This window comes from Delphinus delphis, chromosome 10 (genome assembly GCF_949987515.2).
Source record: "Delphinus delphis chromosome 10, mDelDel1.2, whole genome shotgun sequence".
In the NCBI taxonomy this organism is placed as follows: domain Eukaryota; kingdom Metazoa; phylum Chordata; class Mammalia; order Artiodactyla; family Delphinidae; genus Delphinus; species Delphinus delphis.
In genome coordinates this window covers 65283709-65302189 of record NC_082692.2, presented here as the reverse complement: position 1 = coordinate 65302189, position 18481 = coordinate 65283709, and the positions used below count along the sequence as shown (strand labels likewise).

General features: G+C 47.2%; 1 protein-coding gene across 3 annotated transcripts in view; it reads left to right on the top strand.

Annotated features, from left to right (window-relative positions):
* USP4 (ubiquitin specific peptidase 4) overlaps positions 1 to 18481 on the top strand; it is a 49296-nt gene that overhangs the window by 26336 nt on the left and 4479 nt on the right. For all 3 annotated transcript variants that reach the window (XM_060022486.1, XM_060022485.1, XM_060022488.1), the window contains 11 exons: positions 733 to 850; positions 2702 to 2875; positions 4768 to 4926; positions 5796 to 6020; positions 6788 to 6871; positions 8285 to 8379; positions 10842 to 11033; positions 11666 to 11754; positions 15859 to 16086; positions 17754 to 17824; positions 18078 to 18196. In XM_060022486.1, coding sequence (XP_059878469.1) covers positions 733 to 850; positions 2702 to 2875; positions 4768 to 4926; positions 5796 to 6020; positions 6788 to 6871; positions 8285 to 8379; positions 10842 to 11033; positions 11666 to 11754; positions 15859 to 16086; positions 17754 to 17824; positions 18078 to 18196 — 1554 coding nt within the window. The remainder of the gene's footprint in view (positions 1 to 732; positions 851 to 2701; positions 2876 to 4767; positions 4927 to 5795; positions 6021 to 6787; positions 6872 to 8284; positions 8380 to 10841; positions 11034 to 11665; positions 11755 to 15858; positions 16087 to 17753; positions 17825 to 18077; positions 18197 to 18481) is intronic.

The window sequence follows — 18481 nt, the reverse complement described above, 5'->3', positions numbered from 1 at the left end:
GGGATTAGGGCTCCCCATGGGAACATGCTGCATGTGGTTTCTTGCTCCATTTCATACCCACAGTAAATTGTGCCTCCTAGTTCTGATGTACATTGCTTTTCTTCCTGCGAGCTGGTGTTTTCCCCACAGCCTGTCAGTTGGTGGTCATGGAGGTCACTGCATTTGTCTGTGAAGGAATGGGCTGGTTGTCTGGCAGAATAGCTACGCGGGGATGATTGTTGGCTGTGGGAGGACCCTGCCTGTTTCCCCTCCGCATGGCTGTGATCCTTTCTCCGAGTGTTTCAGGAGTACCTGCCATATAGCACAGACAGGGTGGAAGAGGAAGGTCAGGAGAGAGAGAGAGTGCCTGCACACTCAGGCACAGTCAAGACTGAGTGTGGCCTGGTGGGTGGCGGCAGGTGCAAGCTTTGATCTTGGTAACCAGTGTTCTTCCCCGAAGTCACCTGGCAGTTAGCCTTCTGGAGGGATACAAAATTAGCATTTACCAAAGCTGAGAGCAGAGGATTCAAACAGCATTTCTCCCCTTAAGGATGTGCTCACCACCCGTTGTCATGTCAAATCAAAACAGGGGGTTGGGGGGGCTGGAGGGCTGGGGAGGGGAGTAAAGAGACCTTGTCTCACGGGGTTATTATCAAGTGAGAATTTTAGAGGCCCCCACGGAGCCCCAAAAGGCATCCTGAGGGCATGTGAACAGCACTCACTTTTATTGCTGATGTGGGTTATGTTTTCCAGTGGATCTGGCTTCTCTGCTTCGTATAATTGTCAGGAGTCCCCATCAACTCACGTACAACCTGGGCTCTGTGGACTTGGAAACCTGGGAAACACCTGCTTCATGAACTCCGCCTTGCAGGTAGAGGGCAGAGCTGCCATCTCAATAACACTGTGTCTTCACAGTACTTGAGGCTCAGGTGGGAGTGGCCTCTAAGGTGTTGGGAGGATCTTCTCCCAGGGGTCCCTAACGACCCTTTGTTAGTACTTCAGGGATCCCTGCCAAGGCACGTCCCACTGGGTAGTACAGAATGGCCTCATCAGTGTTCCTGGCCTCAAAATGTCTTCCTAATCAGTTCTAGGTTTGATTTTACAGTAAAAGTATGTTGAATTTTGTTGACCATTGGGGAATGATCTCAGAAAGTACTGGAATACTTGCCTGGTTGGTCTCTAATGGGATGAGAACTCACAGCAGCTGCTACTAAGCCAAATTATTCCTGCTTGAAGTTGACCATCTTTTCACCAGTGAGCCATCTCACCTCATGCCCCTGCTTGGAGAAAATCCTAAAATCCTCCCTTTGAAACCTCATTTATTCATCCATCAAATATTTTTTGGGCACATACTATGTGATGGTACTGTTTTGGGCATGGGCTGGGGTTAGGGTCCAACTACAAAGTTAGGAGGGCACAGTCCTTAGTACTGCCTTCACTTCTGACACCAGCTGCAAATTTGGGGCTCCCTACACCCTCGGTTTTGTTAATTTGCTAGAAAGACTTGTAGACTCACCTAAAAGTAATTATACTCACAGTTATGGTATGTTATAGGGAAAGGATACAGATTTAACATTAGGCAAGGTTAAGAAGGGAGTAGGGCAGAGTCTAGGAGGGTTCTCAGTGCAGAGCTTCTGTTGCCCTCTTCCAGTGGAGTCAGGATGCTTTACTTTCCTGGCATTGATGTGTAACAGTAGGCATGGAGCATTGCCAGGTATGAAAACTCACTTGAGTTTTGGTGTCCAGAATTTTTATTGGGGCATTATTATATGGCATGACTGACTGGTTGCCCAGTGGTTAAAGAGAAAATTCTTGTGAATTGGTGAATGTATTCAAAGATTTAAGGCAGAAATACCAATCATGCCTATCTTCTTTCAGCACCCCAAATCATTTTACAAGGCAGGATACTCTGATACCAAAATATGACAAGGAATTTCTAAAGAAAATTTTAGACTATCGTATCTCATAACTGTAGACACAAATAATGTAGATAAAATTTTAGCAAATCAAAATCAATGATATCTAAATAAAAGTGGTAACACATAACAAGTAGGTGTGGTTTGTGCTAGGAAAACCAGGTTGGTTTAACACCTGAAAAATTAATCAGTCTTTTAACACAGTAACAGAATGAAGGAGAAAATAATGTGATCATCTCTATAGATGTAGGAAAACTCATTTGATAGAATCCAATACCCACCTTCATTTTTTAATTTAAGGAGTTAAAATTAGTATACACAGGTACAATATTATTTATTGTTTTTTCTAATTATCCTGATTTTCCCCACCCAGAGTGTTTTGGCTCTAGTAAAGCATTTTGCCTTCGGCTTACTTATATTTTGTCTTCTCATGAAATAGTGGAATGTCGCAGTCACTTCCAATGAAAAAAAATATCATCTTAAAATTATTATCTTCCACTGAATAGAAAATTACTGTGTGTCAGGCATTTGGGATATACAGCTTTTGCCCTCAGAGAGCTTGTCTCAGAAACAATTCTTAGGCAGTAAGTGTGAGCTCCCTCCAAAACAGTGTCCCTGAGAGGCTAGTCACAATGTGGCCACCAGCCGCTGGGAGACTGTGCCTTACTGTTATGAGCCCTTCAGAGAATCTGCTGAGCACTTCATTTTGTTGGCGTGACCCTCACTGGTCGTTTAGAACTGGGTTTATCTTGTGTCTCTGTGTGCTCTCCAGAAGTGGTGTAAGCTGTGATCGTGTTCTCTTTCAGTGCTTAAGCAACACTGCACCACTGACCGACTACTTTCTCAAAGATGAGTATGAGGCTGAAATCAACAGGGACAACCCTCTGGGAATGAAAGGGGAAATTGCAGAGGCCTATGCAGAGCTCATTAAGCAGATGTGGTCTGGAAGGGATGCTCACGTGGCACCTCGCACGTTCAAAGTAGGTTGACGTATATACTTCCTTTTTCCTATTTTGGGGAGAGTGGTTTTGTGTTGTAATGAAGCATTCCTTTACTGCATTTTGGGATTAAGATGGGCTCCGAGACTAAAAGCACTACATGATCAGATCCTTCTTTTCTGTTCAGTCATTTAGCACACACTTAAGTGACTCAGCCCCCACCTCTGGGCCGAGGATACTTCAGATAATCATTTGTATTGTAAGCTGCTTGTTCAGAATGCTGTATTCTACAGTGGCATTCTTTTTTTTTTTTCTTTAAGTTTTTTTGATGTGGACCATGTTTAAAGTCTACTGAATTTGTTACAATATTGCTTCTGTTTTATGTTTTGGTTTTTTGGCTGCGAGGCATGTGGGATCTTAGCTCCCTGACCAGGATCGAACCCACACCGCCTACACTGGAAGGTGAAGTCTTAACCACTGGAGCATCAGGGAAGTCCCTACAGTGGCATTCTTTAAATGGTTGACACCCTAAGCCAGACCATAAAAATTCAGTCAAATTTCCAGTATCATCTGAAGGGTGCTCCCAGGTTCCCTGAGGCTGGAACGTGTACCAACTGTGGTTTGAGTTGGGTCCCCTAAGTTAGGAATTGGGCTGACATTGTCGGATGTTGGTATGAGGGACAGTTCTCACTTGGGTCCCTCAGCTAGGAAGATGGGAAGATGGGTGAACTGCATTGGGCACTTGGAGCACCTCAACCTTCCATTGCCCTGAATGTTTTTCGCTGCTGAGGGGGAAGTGCCTTGCCTCCATGTGTTGAAATCTGGAAATCCTGTTTGGTTCAAGGAGCCTTCATGAAGCATCTGATTCACAGATGAAAAAAAATATAGCACCTAAGCTCAATGAGAAAATTAAAATCTTAGATTGTTTATTGAAATTGAATACAAATTCTTTTCATTCCCATGGGCACATTAATCCCTGGGAAATATATGCAAATTACTATTCCCAGAGTTTCTGTTTCTGAAGGTCTAGGGTGGGGCCTGAGAAGGTGCATTTCTGTCAAGCTCTCAGATGATGCTAATGCCACTGCACTCTGAGGATCAGTAGTGTAGAGCAATACAAGGCAGACACTTACTTAGGGCTAGGAGGGCTCTTATGTACAGTGCTCTTATTTAGGGCTAGGAGGATTCCTCTGGCTGATGCAGGTACCATTTGTAAACTTCTTAGGGAGACTCTGAACCAAAGAAGGTGGTTGGAGAGGGATTCGTGTCTGTACTTAGGAGATGTGGCTACTGAGGGAGTCACTCTTTACTCCTCTCTTAGGGTAGTGGCCTGGGTTCCAAGTCTGTAGTTGTCCTGGATTTCAGATCTTAGCCCTCTTCTCTCTGGTAGGAACTGCTGACCTTTAGGCCCTTGAGGAGTTAATCAGGCTACCTGGAGCAAGGGTGTTCTCCCTTACGGTACCAGCAGACTGCAAATTTATTTATTTATTTATTTAAAAAATAAATTTATTTAGTTATTTTACTTATTTTTGGCTGTGTTGAGTCTTCGTTGCTGCACGCGGGCTTTCTCTAGTTGTGGCGAGCGGGGGCTACTCTTCGTTGTGGTGCGTGGGCTTATTGCTGTGGCTTCTCTTGTTGCAGAGCATGGGCTCTAGGTGCACGGGCTTCAGTAGTTGTGGCACATGTGCTCAGTAGTTGTGGCTCTCGGGCTCTAGAGCACAGGCTCAGGAGTTGTGGCGCACGGGCTTAGTTGCTCTGCGGCATGTGGGATCTGCCTGGACAAGGGCTCGAAGCCCTGTCTCCTGCATTGGCAGGCGGATTCTTAACCACTGTGCCACCAGGGAAGCCCAAAGTTATTTTTGATGACAATTTCCTATCTGACTTCACTGGTTCTTTATAACTTACGCCTTCTGATGTGGTTGCTTTTGTTGTAGACTCAGGTGGGACGTTTTGCCCCTCAGTTTTCTGGCTACCAACAACAAGACTCTCAGGAGCTGTTAGCCTTTCTTCTAGATGGATTGCACGAAGATCTGAACCGAGTGAAGAAAAAACCGTACCTGGAGCTGAAGGATGCCAATGGGCGGCCAGATGCGGTATGATATTGAAGACTTTTGAAGAAAAGTATTCCAAAGAAGCTGCCTCCTATTGGGAGGTGCAAGGGCATTCTTCTGGTCATGGAGTATTGGTGCCAGGGCTCTGGTTGCCTCTCACTGTTGTTTGTGACGTGGACATGAGGTCTAATATGGAAATGTGTTGCACGTTACAAAGGGGCTAACTCTAGTTACCCCTGATGCTCCCTCTTGGGCTTCTTCAAGTTCGAGTCAGTTTGTTTAGTATAATTACATTGGTGAACCAGAGACTAGGGCACCCTGAAAACTGTAAAGTGCCTGTAGTGTGGGCCCTTGGGATTATTGAAATCCATTAAAATCCATCCATGATGATTAAAATAGTTTTTATTAATGTTATTAGGGCACTTACATTTTTTTGCCTTGATTTTCAGATCTATGAAGAGGGAATTTAGTATTTAAGCTACCTATCACATTGGGATGATCAATATGAATACTTCAAAGTAGCATTCACATCTTAAAGGAAAAACCATGAGCTAGCTGAACGATAGCATAAATTAAAAGCTCACTGAAGGGACTTTGGATCATTGGAAGCCCTATAGGAGGCAGTCCTTCCCCGGTCAGGTCCATGTGTCCACAGTGCTCTCAGTTTGTCTCTGTCCCGTAGATCCTGCATCAGCACTTTGTTAAGTGTAGGATTGGGCATGGAGCTGGCATGTGGAATGAGTTTGGTATGCTAAGAGCAGTCCTGGCCCTCACTGGCCTGGACCAAGTTCTTGGCTGCACAGACTGCCTCACAGTCTATTTCAGATTTTGCTGTGAATCATTCTGGATGCAGAGGCTAAGAACTGGGGGATGTTGAGAATGTCTTACTTATCCCCTTTGCTTTCTTCCAGGTTGTGGCAAAGGAAGCCTGGGAGAATCATAGGTTGAGGAATGACTCTGTGATTGTGGACACGTTCCATGGCCTCTTCAAATCTACCTTGGTTTGCCCAGAATGTGCTAAGGTTTCTGTGACCTTTGATCCATTTTGCTATCTAACTCTCCCACTGCCCTTGAAGAAAGATCGAGTTATGGAGATCTTCCTGGTTCCCGCTGACCCTCGCTGCAGACCTACCCAGGTAAGAGAAATCGGCACCCTCATGGTACCCCTCGTTGTGAGTGGCTATCAGACCCAGAGTGGGGCTGCTTCCATCTGTTGCAGCAGCAGCTCCATCAGCTGCCTCTGAAACCCCTTGGCACTTGCCTTGAGTGTGTGCCCTTGTCCTCCCTCAGATCTTTGTGTAATCCCATGTCATTCAGGCATATTGTGAAGGTTCTCTGGACTTCTCTGTCACCTTTTCCCCTATGCTCCATTCATTTGACTAAAGGAACCTGGCTGATCTGCTAAGAGATCCTTGAATCTGAATGTTAGGGGACTAGAAACAGTACTTCCCTTGGTTATGTTCACCCCTAAATCAGCTAGGAGAGCCTTGCCAGAACAAAAGACCAAATGAAAGGTGTGACAGGCCGGTCTTAGTGTCCAGCCCTGCTGATGGCTCACTGCATGCTTCTTCTGGCTTTATGACAAGGACTGGTTGGCAGTTTGTATAATTATAACATTTCTTTAAAGGAAGTAGTGAATGGCTCTGAAAAGTTAAGAAAAAAATAAAGCAATGTGTAGGAGGGAAAGAGATGGTCCAGCTTCTGTGGTGCTACCTGAATAGAGAGGCAGGTGTTGATGCAGACGACTTGCCTATTTGCTCAGCTGGCCACCCATCTGGGCCCTGAGCTCACCACACACTGTTTCTGGTGGGGCACTTCTGCCCTCCGTGATGCCTGCTCCTCCCAACTCATCTCCCACCCTTTCCAGAGCACCCTTGTCACCTCTCCCATCTCTCCTTTGCAGTACCGTGTGATTGTGCCGCTGATGGGGGCTGTGTCTGACCTGTGTGAGGCTCTCTCCAGGCTGTCTGGCATTGCTGCGGAAAACGTAAGGCGAGCTGTTCAGTGGCATTCAGCCTATTGGGGGCAGTTCATAGTCCTTTGGAGTTAAGTTTCAACCTTGTAGCCACTTTTGTGGGGTAGGTCTTATCAGCCAGCACACATGTGTTTATATCTGAATGCCTCAGACCTCCTGGCCCTTGTTCATTTTGCACACTGTGCCTGAGACTGTCCCTTCCAGCCCTGGGAACACTGTCTTTCCTCCACTGAGGACACACTAGCTATGGTCAGAGGGCCAGGACTGGGGATTTGCTCTCACTTTGCCTCCCCTTCCTACCTGACCTCATCTGTAATGTGAGAAGCTGGAAGTTCTTTCCTGTCCCAAACTCTGTAAGTCTGTGGAGTGACTTGATAGAAATCTTTATTTAAAAATAATGCTGGGACTTCCCTGGTGGCACAGTGGTTAAGAATCCACCTGCCAATGCAGGGGACACGGATTCAATCCCTGGTCCAGGAAGATCCCACATGCCGCGGAGCAACTAAGCCTGTGTGCCACAACTACTGAGCCTTCGCTCCAGAGCCGGCGAGCCACAACTACAGAGCCCGCGTGCCACTACTGAAGCCCGCACCTAGAGCTGGTGCTCCACAACAAGAGAAGCACGTGCACCACAACGAAGAGTAGCCCCCGCTCGCCACAACTAGAGAAAGCCCACACGCAGCAACGAATCCCCAACGCAGTCAATAAATAAATAAATTTATTTAAAAATAAAAATAAAATAGAAAAATAAAAACAATTGCTCACGCTGGCCTTTCTGCTGAGCGTGGCGCTGTGTGAAGGTGGGGAAAGTGAAGACCTCTTGCTGCCCGAGGATCCATCCTCCTGGATGCCCCCAGCCCCTCCCTTGTCCCAGCCCTGGTCAGTGCCCTTCTCCTCCCCACTTCCCTTGCACCCCTGCTGGTTTCAGGTGGTAGGTCTTGGTGGTTGGGGTTTGGTCTTTTCTGCTATGTGCTGAGGATGGCTTGGGGAATTCCGGCCCCAGGGAACACCCCAGAGGATTCTGGATTACTGCTGGTCTCTGGTCAGCACTCACTCCCCACCATTCCTGCCACTGGAAGGCAAATCCTGTCATAAACCTTGGGACAGATACAACATGTTTTCTGGTGGCGACAGCCATGCTGCTCCCCTTTGGCCCTTGGCCCCTGAGCTCTGGGGCTGGTTGCATCGTGATCTCTCAGGGGGCAGCACTTACATTTTCATTTGTGCCTGGGTTATTAAGTAGGTGTACTCTTTTTTTTAAAATATTTATTTATTTGGCTGCGCCGGGTCTTAGTTGCAGCACGCGGGATCTTCGTCGCAGCACGCAGCATCCTTTTAGTTGCGGCATGTGGGATCTTTAGTTGCGGCATGTGGTGGGTGTACTCTTATCCATCCTGTAATCTTTCTGTTACTGTTGATTCTTAGATGGTGGTCACAGATGTGTATAATCACCGGTTCCACAAAATTTTCCAAATGGATGAAGGTTTAAACCACATCATGCCTCGGGATGACATTTTCGTGTGAGTACTCAGTGGTTTCTGCTGCAGGGTCAAAGGAAACATTCTAGAGGCTTTGCCAGTGTCTGTCAGTGTCTCCAGAGCAGAAGATCTGGCAGTTGGTGCTCATGTGGATTTGCCCCAACCCCTGGGTGCAAGAGGTGAATGTTCAGGGAATTTTGGGTAGCCATCAGTGCTAAGTGCCTACTGGCACTTCAGAGCTAGACATTCCAGATAACTCTCCTCAGCATGAACAAGGCTTTTGTCAACAGTTGCTACCTGTTAAGAAGGCCTGTTCAGTGGTTCTGCAGATGGTCCTGCTATCAGAAATGCTTTTCTCAAGAAGAGTCACAGCTTTGTGAGGGGCCACGGGAAGACAGGAGAAGGGACTCAGTACAGGGAGGGTCTCGTCCTTTCTCCCAGCCACAGGTAGTGGCGTCTCAGGCAGGTTCCATCCCAGATGACAGGGAAGGTTGATTTAAGCAGCCTTTTCCAGCGCTAACATCTGCAAGCTCTGAGACTCGGTTTTCTCATCCCTGTGGGGACAGTACACTCCAACTGCAGCTTGTCTCCTCGGCCCCTCCCAAATCCTCTTGCTTCAAGGCTGCTTTGTGTGATTGTGTGTGTGTCCCTCTTCCAGGTTGGGGTAGGGTGGGGGGGGTGGAGTGTGAGCTTGCCTGAGCTCCCAGCAGCCTCTTGCTCAGGGAGGCTTGCGTGTGGAGCACACCCATGTTGTCCCTCCCTCATTCCCTCTCAGCCAGAAACTTGCCTCTGCCGAGAAAGGTTTTTAGGATTTTGTTTTGGTTTTTGGTTTTGGCTGAGGAATGCAGTACACAAAGGAGGCATTTCCTTCCCTTTACATTTTTGTGGCCAATGACTTCTAGGTCACTCTAAAAGGAAGAATTCTTAACCACACCCAAGATCCTAGTTCTGTTCACACTTGCATAGGCTGCCTCCCCACTCTCAGCCATGTTCCCTTACTTTACTAATGGAGGGTGCCAAGGCATATGCTGGGCCACAGGGCTGGGACTGTCCACTTCATACCCCAAGACCTTAACACAGTCTCCCTCACTTCTGGAAACTAGTGCTCGCAGATACCTGCGCTGAGAAGACCTGGGACATCACCTTGTGGGGAGGTTGGCAAACCACCAACGGAGGATTCTTCAGAGGGCTTGAGGGCCAGCCAGTTGGAAAGCAAATTGTTTTATGATGAATTGATAATTGTCTTATGAAAACACAATTGTAGCATCTAATACTTTTTGAGCATGTGACGTACTGTGCTACTGAGTTACTTAATCCTCACCACTACACTGGAAGGTGGGTGATCCCATTGTCCACTGGATAAACAGACTTAGAAATTAAGGCACTTGACCTGGTTACAGCAGCCAGAAAGTGACAATGATGGATCTGGAACCTGGGCGAGCCTCACTCCAAGGCTTGGTTCTTGACCATTATGCTGGACACCAGGGTCCTTACCCTAGAGCATACCTTGGACGTTTTTGTGAGTTTTTCTTTGAACTCTTTCTGCATATACTATAGTCAGGACTGTTTGCCAGCCATGTGGGGGGCGAGAGAGAGAGAGAGAGAGAGAGAGAGAGAGAGAGAGAGAGAGAGAGAGAGAGAGAGAGAGAGAGAGAGAGAGAGTGTGTGTGTGTGTGTGTGTGTGTGTGTGTGTGTGTGTGTGTGTGTGTGTGTGTGTGTTTGTGTTTATAGTTTTCAAAAATTGAATCAGTAAGTTTGTGTCTCCCCCTATAGGAAGAGGGAAAGACTACAGTCGGTTGCCAGCAATTTTGGTAACATCTGTTCCGGGATAAAACATCTATAAATCTCCTCAATCCCATGTATTCACTAAGTAAGACACATTTTTCAAAATCATTGATTTGTATTTAGCAGTTTCTTTGGTTATCTCTGATTTTTAAAAAAAATTTAATATTCTTTTACTTCAATGTTTTTGAAGAAAGACGGCAAACAGTTTTATAAATTTGCTTCCTCATTTGAAATAAAGAGTCTTTGGCTTATATTCTAGGTATACGTCGCTGTACAGTATTTGGTTTTACTAAAGGGCAGGGCATTGAGAATGCCTTTTTCTAAAAGTTAAGCTCCTTGATGGGTGACAAAAGGTGAACTTAGTGGCTGGGCCCCCCCTGTGTGCCTTTGTGTCTGAAGTGATGGTCTGGATGATAGGTGTCATCTGTGTTGAGTCCCAATTGAAGGACCACAGAGTTTGAGGCCATGGTTGGGGGAAGGAGGATCACATTAGCCCCAGGTCCTGGGTTGTGTAGGTTCACCTTGTGTTAACAGTTGACTCTCTTTGGGATTCCTGACCCATCCTCTAGCATCGTCTTGGAAATGGTTTTTCCACCTTTTGTACTGAAGTGTGCTCTGTCCTAGTAACCGTAGTCCTGGCCACCATGTAGCTGCAGCTCAGATCTCTGTCTCTCACAGAGACCTGCCGCTGAAGTTGCTCTCTTGTGTGATTGACACAGGTACGAGGTCTGCAGCACTTCCACAGACGGCTCTGAATGTGTCACGCTTCCAGTGTACTTCAGGGAAAGGAAATCCAGGCCGTCGAGCACTTCCACTGGGGCAGTGCTATATGGGCAGCCACTGCTGGTTTCTGTCCCCAAGTACAAGCTCACCCTCGAGTCTTTGTACCAGGCTGTTTGTGAGCGTATCAGGTTGGTGGTAGGAATGTGATTTGCTTGTTATCTAAAATAAGATAGGGCCTAGTAAGAGTGACTGCCCCCTGCAGAGTGCCAGTGTTGACCCCGTGTGCTCACTTCTGTTAGAAATGTAGTTGTGTCGGCCCCTGGGAGGGCCAGAGCAGGTGCTATTGGGACAGAACATCTGGCACATCTGAAGCACCATGACAGTGAACACCTAAGCCTCTTCTAGTTCCTGGAATCATGTCTTCACACCTGTCAGTCACCTGCTTGAGGGAGTATAATGCTTTAATGGCATTTTGTATTTGAATGTAATTTCTGAACTACTACACTATCATTCTGAACCTGATAATTAACATTACTGGGAAATATTTTTTTAAATGATGGTGCCACGCATCGTTTATCAGAGATTTGAAACAGACTTTCTCAGAGTCTGTTCAGTGCCCTGGTAGTTAAACTTCTTATCTCATAGGTTCCTCTCAATTTCTTGAAGTGTTAAGCCATCACATGAATTTTAAGGCCCTTTTATTTACGTAAATTGCTTTGTGAATAGCTGAATATATAAATTAGGAACTACTTCACGCTGAGTAGTGGAGAAAAATAGGAAAAGGATACAACTAACAAACAATTTCTTTCTTCTTTTCAAGCCGCTATATAAAACAACCTTTGCCTGATGAGTCTGGCAGCTCGCCCTTGGAGCTGGGGTCCTGCAATGGCTCCAGGGGCAGCTGTGAAGGTGAGCGTACGCCACACCGTGGGGCTGTCACTGACCAAATCCCTCCCAACTTCCCTCTTCTTCCAAAGGTGTTGTATACATGGGTGAGGGAGGCTCTGAGGCGGGGTTGGGGGCTCTGCCTAGAGAGCAGACCTGGAAGCCCTGTCTGCACCACTTCACTCTGCCAGAGCCCATTGTCCAACTTTGACACCTCGTGTAATCTTAGGCGTGGAAGCTGGGTTTCACCTCAGGGAGACTAAGCATAATAGGACTGAGTGACTTGCCCAAGGTCATGTAGCAGAGTCAGGATTTGATTCTGACCCGCTGGGATTGCTGAGTACACTTGGCTGCCTTCACAACCTGGCTTGTGTCTGTAGAGCTTTTGTCTTGGCCCTTACCCATCACCATGGTCCAGCAGCCGCCCCTGGGGAGGACAGATGTCCTGCCCAGCCAGTCAGAAGGCAGAGACAGGTTCTCTTGGCCTTTCTTTCTTTCTACCCAGGAAGCCACAGGTGGTAGCTGGCTCTGGACAGCTCCTGATGTCGGAGTGAGGAGCCACAGTTGGAAAAGCAGTAGGATAGACTTGTTGCAAGAAACCCAGAGCCCTCACCATCCTTCTGTGGCCTAGTGCTCACAAGCCCATCTGTGACCATGGAGCTGTGTCTAACGTGCACTGTGGCTGTCATCCTTCTTTTGGGGGCCTGCGTGACTGACTAGGTGGCTTTATTCCTATAATAACCAGAAATATCCTCCAGTTCTTACGCTTTGTGAATAGCTGAATATATATTCCCAGTTGAAAATTCAAATGCCCAGATTTCTGCAAGACATGCCTGGTCCTGGAAAGTGAAAACTGACATTAAAAATAATGACCAGGGGCTTCCCTGGTGGCGCAGTGGTTGAGAGTCTGCCTGCCGATGCAGGGGACACGGGTTCGTGCCCTGGTCCGGGAAGATCCCACATTCCGCGAGCGGCTAGGCCCATGAGCCATGGCCTCTGAGCCTGCGCATCCGGAGCCTGTGCTCCGCAACAGGAGAGGCCACAACACTGAGAGGCCCGCGTACCTCAAAAAAAAAAAAAAAAAAAAAAAAATGACCAGAAGGCTCTGTCCTGAAGGGATATTCCAAATTGTTGGTATTTTAGGTTGAGTATTTATTATAGTTGTACTCCTGTTCTTGCCCAGAATATCACGTTCTCCTCCCACGAGGGATGAACAGGAGTGTATTTTGTGCACAGTTCCCACAAGCAGACATGTTGGAGCTGTAATGGTAGTCTCTGAGCAGACCTTGGGTGACCTGTGGGTTCTTAGTGCTCTGGAACTTGAGGCACTGCAATTCCCACCTTGAGGTGTGGGGCAGACCTCAAAAAGTCACTTCATCTCTCTTAACCTTGGTTTACCTATCTGCAAAATGGGATGATGATAACGGCTTCACAGAGTTGAGGTTACTGTTTAATGAGATAGTGTGGTTAGAGTATCTGGCACATAATAGATGCTCAGTTAATAACAGCATCATGTCAGTATTTGCTATTTTACAATTAGCCTAGTTTCTTAGACATTCCATCTGTCAGTCTCTTGTTCAGTCTCTTGTTCTCACTGCCTTCTTTGGAATTCCATAAGTGAGCCTTGGTGCATAGACTTCAAATCTTGTTTAATGTTGAAATAATTCTAACCTCTTTACTGCCATGGCTCCTTGTTAGGCCTGTGGTGGCTGTCTCCTGCTGATTCTCTGAGTGTCTTGGGCAGGGCAATGTTTCACTTGCCAGTCTGAGAGCAGAGCAGGCTTACCTGGGCGTAAAAGGGGCAGTGCCACTGCTTCAGGAGTGAAGTGAGCTAATTGAGAAAGGAACCTCTGTGAGAGCTGAGGCTGGCAGTCTTATGCACACTGGCTGTTTCAGAGTCCTGCTCATGGGGACTCATGTCACACTGTCATCCATGGCTGTGATGTTCCTGTGGCCTGACAGGAAACTGTGCTGCATTGTCCTGGGCCCAACTTGTCCTTCCTCGTGACAACTCCTGAGACACAGTCTTTGAAAGGGATTTTTTTTTTTTAAACTTATTTTTTGGCTGCATTGGGTCTTCATTGCTGCGCACGGGCTTTCTCTAGTTGCAGCGAGCGGGTGCTACTCTTCGTTGCAGTGTGCATGCTTTTCATTGCGGTGGCTTCTCTTGTTGCGGAGCACAGGCTCTAGAGCGCAGGCTTAGTAGTTGTGGCGCACAAGCTTAGTTGCTCCGTGACATGTGGGATCTTCCCGGACCAGGGCTCGAACCTGTGTCCCTTGCATTGGCAGGTGGATTCTTTTTTTTTTTTTTTTTTTTTTTTTTGCCTTACGCGGGCCCCTTACTGTTGTGTCCTCTCCCGTTGCGGAGCACAGGCTCCGGACGCGCAGGCTCAGCGGCCATGGCTCACGGGCCCAGCCGCTCCGCGGCATGTGGGATCTTCGGGGACCGGGGCACGAAGCCGTGTCCCCTGCATCGGCAGGCGGACTCTCAACCACTGCGCCACCAGGGGAGCCCGGCAGGTGGATTCTTAACCACTGTGCCATCAGGGAAGTCCCTGAAAGATGATTCTTATGTAGAATATACATCTTCCTTTCCTCAGTTTCCATTTCTATTGCTATTTCCCCAAATATATAAACTTCATATTTTGAATCTTCCCCCGTTACTTTTTTTTTTTTTTTTTTGGCTGCGCCATGCACCTTGTGGGATCTTAGTTGCCCGACCAGATATTGAACCTGGGCCCCCGGCAGTGGAAGCACAAAGTCCTGACCACTGGACTGCCAGGGAATTCCCTTCCCCTGTTACTTTTACATCACCTTTTGGAGTTGTCCCCATCTTTGTTGAAATTACTTATTTGATACCTTAACTTTCCCCTTTGACTGCCCAACAACAAAAATTATGATGAGCATGATCATGGATTTTTTTTATTGCAGCCACATATACCAACCAGTTCTCTGGAAACACCTGGGAAATTTACTCATCACCATATGTCTCCAGAATGCCTCTTTAAATTTCTTTTTTTAATATAAATTTATTTATTTATTTATTTTTGGCTGCATTGGGTCTTTGCTGCTGCATGCAGGCTTTCTCTAGTTGCGGCGAGCGGGGGCTACTCTTTGTTGCAGTGCACAGGCTTCTCATTGCACTGGCTTCTCTTGTTGCGGAGCATGGGCTCTAGGCACACGGGCTTCAGTAGTTGTGGCACACAGGCTCAGTAGTTGTGGCGCACAGGCTTAGTTGCTCTGTGGCATGTGGGATCTTCCCGGACCAGGGATCAAACCCGTGTCCCCTGCATTGGCAGGCGGATTCTTAACCACTGTGCCACCAGGGAAGTCCCTAGAATGCCTCTTAAAACTTTTTTTTTTCCCCTGGTTGCATGGCTTGCAGGATCTTAGTTCCCCAGCCAGGGATTGAAGCCAGGTCCATGGCAGTGAAAGCTCTGAGTCCTAACCACTGGACTGCCAGGGAACTCCCCCCTCTTCAAACTCTTGAAACTCAGCAATCTCAAATGAATAAAGAGAAAAAAGGAGGGGGGGATCCTGTGTGCTGTGTTCCTTGGGGCCCATCATGGTGCCTGCACCTGAGAGACATGCAGTAAACACTTGTTGAAGGGACAGTCATCATGTTTCTTGTGGAGGAACTGAAGACCTTTACTTAGTATTTGTGTTCATTATCATATTTAAAGTTTTACTTTTAAATTGTTTCTTACCAGCCGATCTTCTTGAGTATTGAGTATGGGTTTAATTTTGGTCCTTTTCTCTCTGTGTGCCTAATGATCAAGTTGAAAGAGTCAGACTATGTGTGATGAAGCCCAGTAAAGTACCAAGTGGTGAGGGCCCCAAATTTAGGGCTGGCAGGACTGCTGACTCACTTTTACCTTCTGGTGACTCCTTGAACCTCTCTGGGCCTCTCTGTCCTCATTGTGGAATAGCTGTGCCCACTTGCCTGCTTACCAGGTTGTGGGGGTGTCACATGTGAATTTAAGTGCCTTGTAGATGCAAAGGGGTGGATGTAGTTTGACACACATCAAATGAATCTGGAAGGAAGCACCACAGTTAGGTATGAAATAAAAATTGCAGCATTGAAATGGTGGCAAATTACATACATGTTATTTTTCATTTGTATGCTAGGAGAAGACGAAGAAGAAATGGAGCATCAGGAAGAAGGCAGAGAGCAGCTTTCAGAAACAGAGGACAGTGGGGAGGATGAGCTGGGAAGTGACCATGGCGAGACCACCCAAAAGAAGCTCAAAGGCCGACCCTGCCCAAAAAGGCTTTTTACCTTCTGCCTTGTGAACTCCTATGGCACAGCCGACCTAAATTCCCTTGCAGCTGATGGGAAACTGCTTAAACTCAACTGTAAGCACTTTCTCTGACCTTTCAAACTGGGCTTTTGGGGACTTAGGATCTATTGGAAAATCCTTGCACTTAGCACTCACTGACTGCACTGAGCTTTCATCATCTCATAGTGTGGCTCCAGGAACAGACACTTGTGTGATCCTTGGCTTAAAGCTCCCTAAAGACTGTTTCAGAGACATGACACCCCTCCGCACTTTCCCTTGGCCTTCTTGTCAGGCTTTTCTCTTCCGTCCTTGATGACTTCAGAAGGAAACGAGCTCTCCCTCCACTCCCACCATCCTTCAGGACTTTTGTTCCGGTTGATAACACTTCTTGTGGCCCTCCTAGGTGGCAGCATTTCCCCAAACTTATGAGAATAAATGCGTATTTCTTTTGTTCCATGAGAATACTCATGAAATGTGACCCATCTAGAGAATGGTCATGGATTTCACAGGCTGTTACCTGGAGCCTATAATGGGGACTGCTGTACAGATGGGAAGGGGCATCCACACGGGATGTGTGTTGTGCGTGAAAAGCAACATGTGGACAGTGAAGATGCCTACCCTGGGTCGGGAGGGGAGCTGCAAAAGCATCTCTTGTGTCTTTTTGCTTCCTTCATTGGAGAAGAGTTTTGCTAGATGTCCTCTAGTTTGCTAGCTTGCTTCCCTTTTTAAATAATTACCTAAAAAGAGTTTTTAAAACAGCTTTATTGAGATGGTTTTGGATCTCTCTTGCCTTTTTGCAGCTCCATTCCCTCCATGTGGCTTCTTGTCTTTAGTGTAATGCCTTGCAAATTCTAGCTCCCTTCTTTTTTTGTCTTTGATTTATTTATTTGAATTTATTTATTTTTGGCTGCTTTGGTTCTTCATTGCTGTGTGCGGGCTTTCTCTAGTTGCAGTGAACAGGGGCTACTCTTCGTTGTGGTACGTGGGCTTCTCATTGCGGTGGCTTCTCTTGTTGCGGAGCACGGGCTCCAGTAGTTGTGGCACAAGGGCTCAGTAGTTGTGGCTCACAGGCCCTAGAGTGCAGGCTCAGTAGTTGTGGCACACAGGCTTAGTAGCTCCACAGCATGTGGGATCTTCCTGGACCAGGGCTCAAACCTGTGTCCCCTGCATTGGCAGGCAGATTCTTAACCACTGTGACACCAGGGGAAGTCCCTAGCCCCATTCTTGAACACTGATCTTTGACTCCTCAATCAGTCTTTTGTTCTCCTCCCCTGCCCCCCCCCCCACTATGGCCCGGAAAATGCCTCCAGGCGATAAGCTGGGGCCATGTAGGCATCACCTTATTTTTTGCCTTCTCTCAGGGATCTCACTCTTGCTCTGCCTAATAGTCAGTGTCTGAAAACAGTTGTTTCCTCTATTTTGTCAGGTTTTCTTGTGGTTTAAGGCAAGAGGAGAAATCTGGCCACTGTTACTCCATCTTGACCTGTACCCTTTCAGAATTCTATGTAGTTAGTGCCTTTAAAGTGTGTAGCGTTGAGGAAATCTTTGCCAAAGGATTTGGGGGCCCAGGGATTCAGAGTTGGCTGGCTCAAGGCAGAGCATCGCTCTTGGCAATGGCTGTTGATGGGTGAGCAGGTGTTGATGGTGTAGCCTGAGTGTGGTCCTTCTCACTCTTGTCACCTGAGGAGCCTCTCCTGTTGCTGGCCATTCAGTAGTGAGTGACACTTTGGTCCTCCTCCACAGCTCGATCCACACTAGCCATCGATTGGGATAGTGAGACCCGGAGCCGTTATTACGATGAGCAGGAATCTGAGGTAGGTCACTCGGCATTCTTGGTCAGGGGTATGTGCTGGTTTCTGCTTCGGGTGGGTCTCTCTCACCAGTTCCCCAGCAGTTTAGCAAGGTATGTTTTAGACCGAGAATGAAAAGCACTTAAAGATTTTGTCATTATATGTTCAGGGGCTGCAGAAAGTACATTAGATTCCAGGCGTGAGAGCTCGTGAGGTTGTGGCTAAGCCTGGTAAGATTTTGTTTCCTCAGCAGACCTCAGCATTTTGTTCCTCACAGACCTACGAGAAGCACGTCAGCATGTTGCAGCCTCAGAAGAAAAAGAAGACAGCAGTGGCCCTGAGAGACTGCATCGAGCTCTTCACTACCATGGAGACCCTTGGGGAGCATGACCCCTGGTATGCAGCTCCCACCTCTGGGCAGGGGCACCCAGGTACCCTGGGACTGAGATCTGCTGGGGCCATCTATGTACACAAAAACCCTTTGTATTTGGATGTGTCACTTTTTTACATGGCTGACCCTACAACACAGGTTTTTCTGTGTGAATTGTGTTTTCCAGACTAGGACAGCCATCACTCTCTTTTAGAAGGTGGCTTAGAGACCTCCCTGCCCAGAAGCAGTCATGCTGAGTACAAGAAAGGATGTTATGGGATTGCCTCCATGCTTGAGAGCCCAGGTGGCAC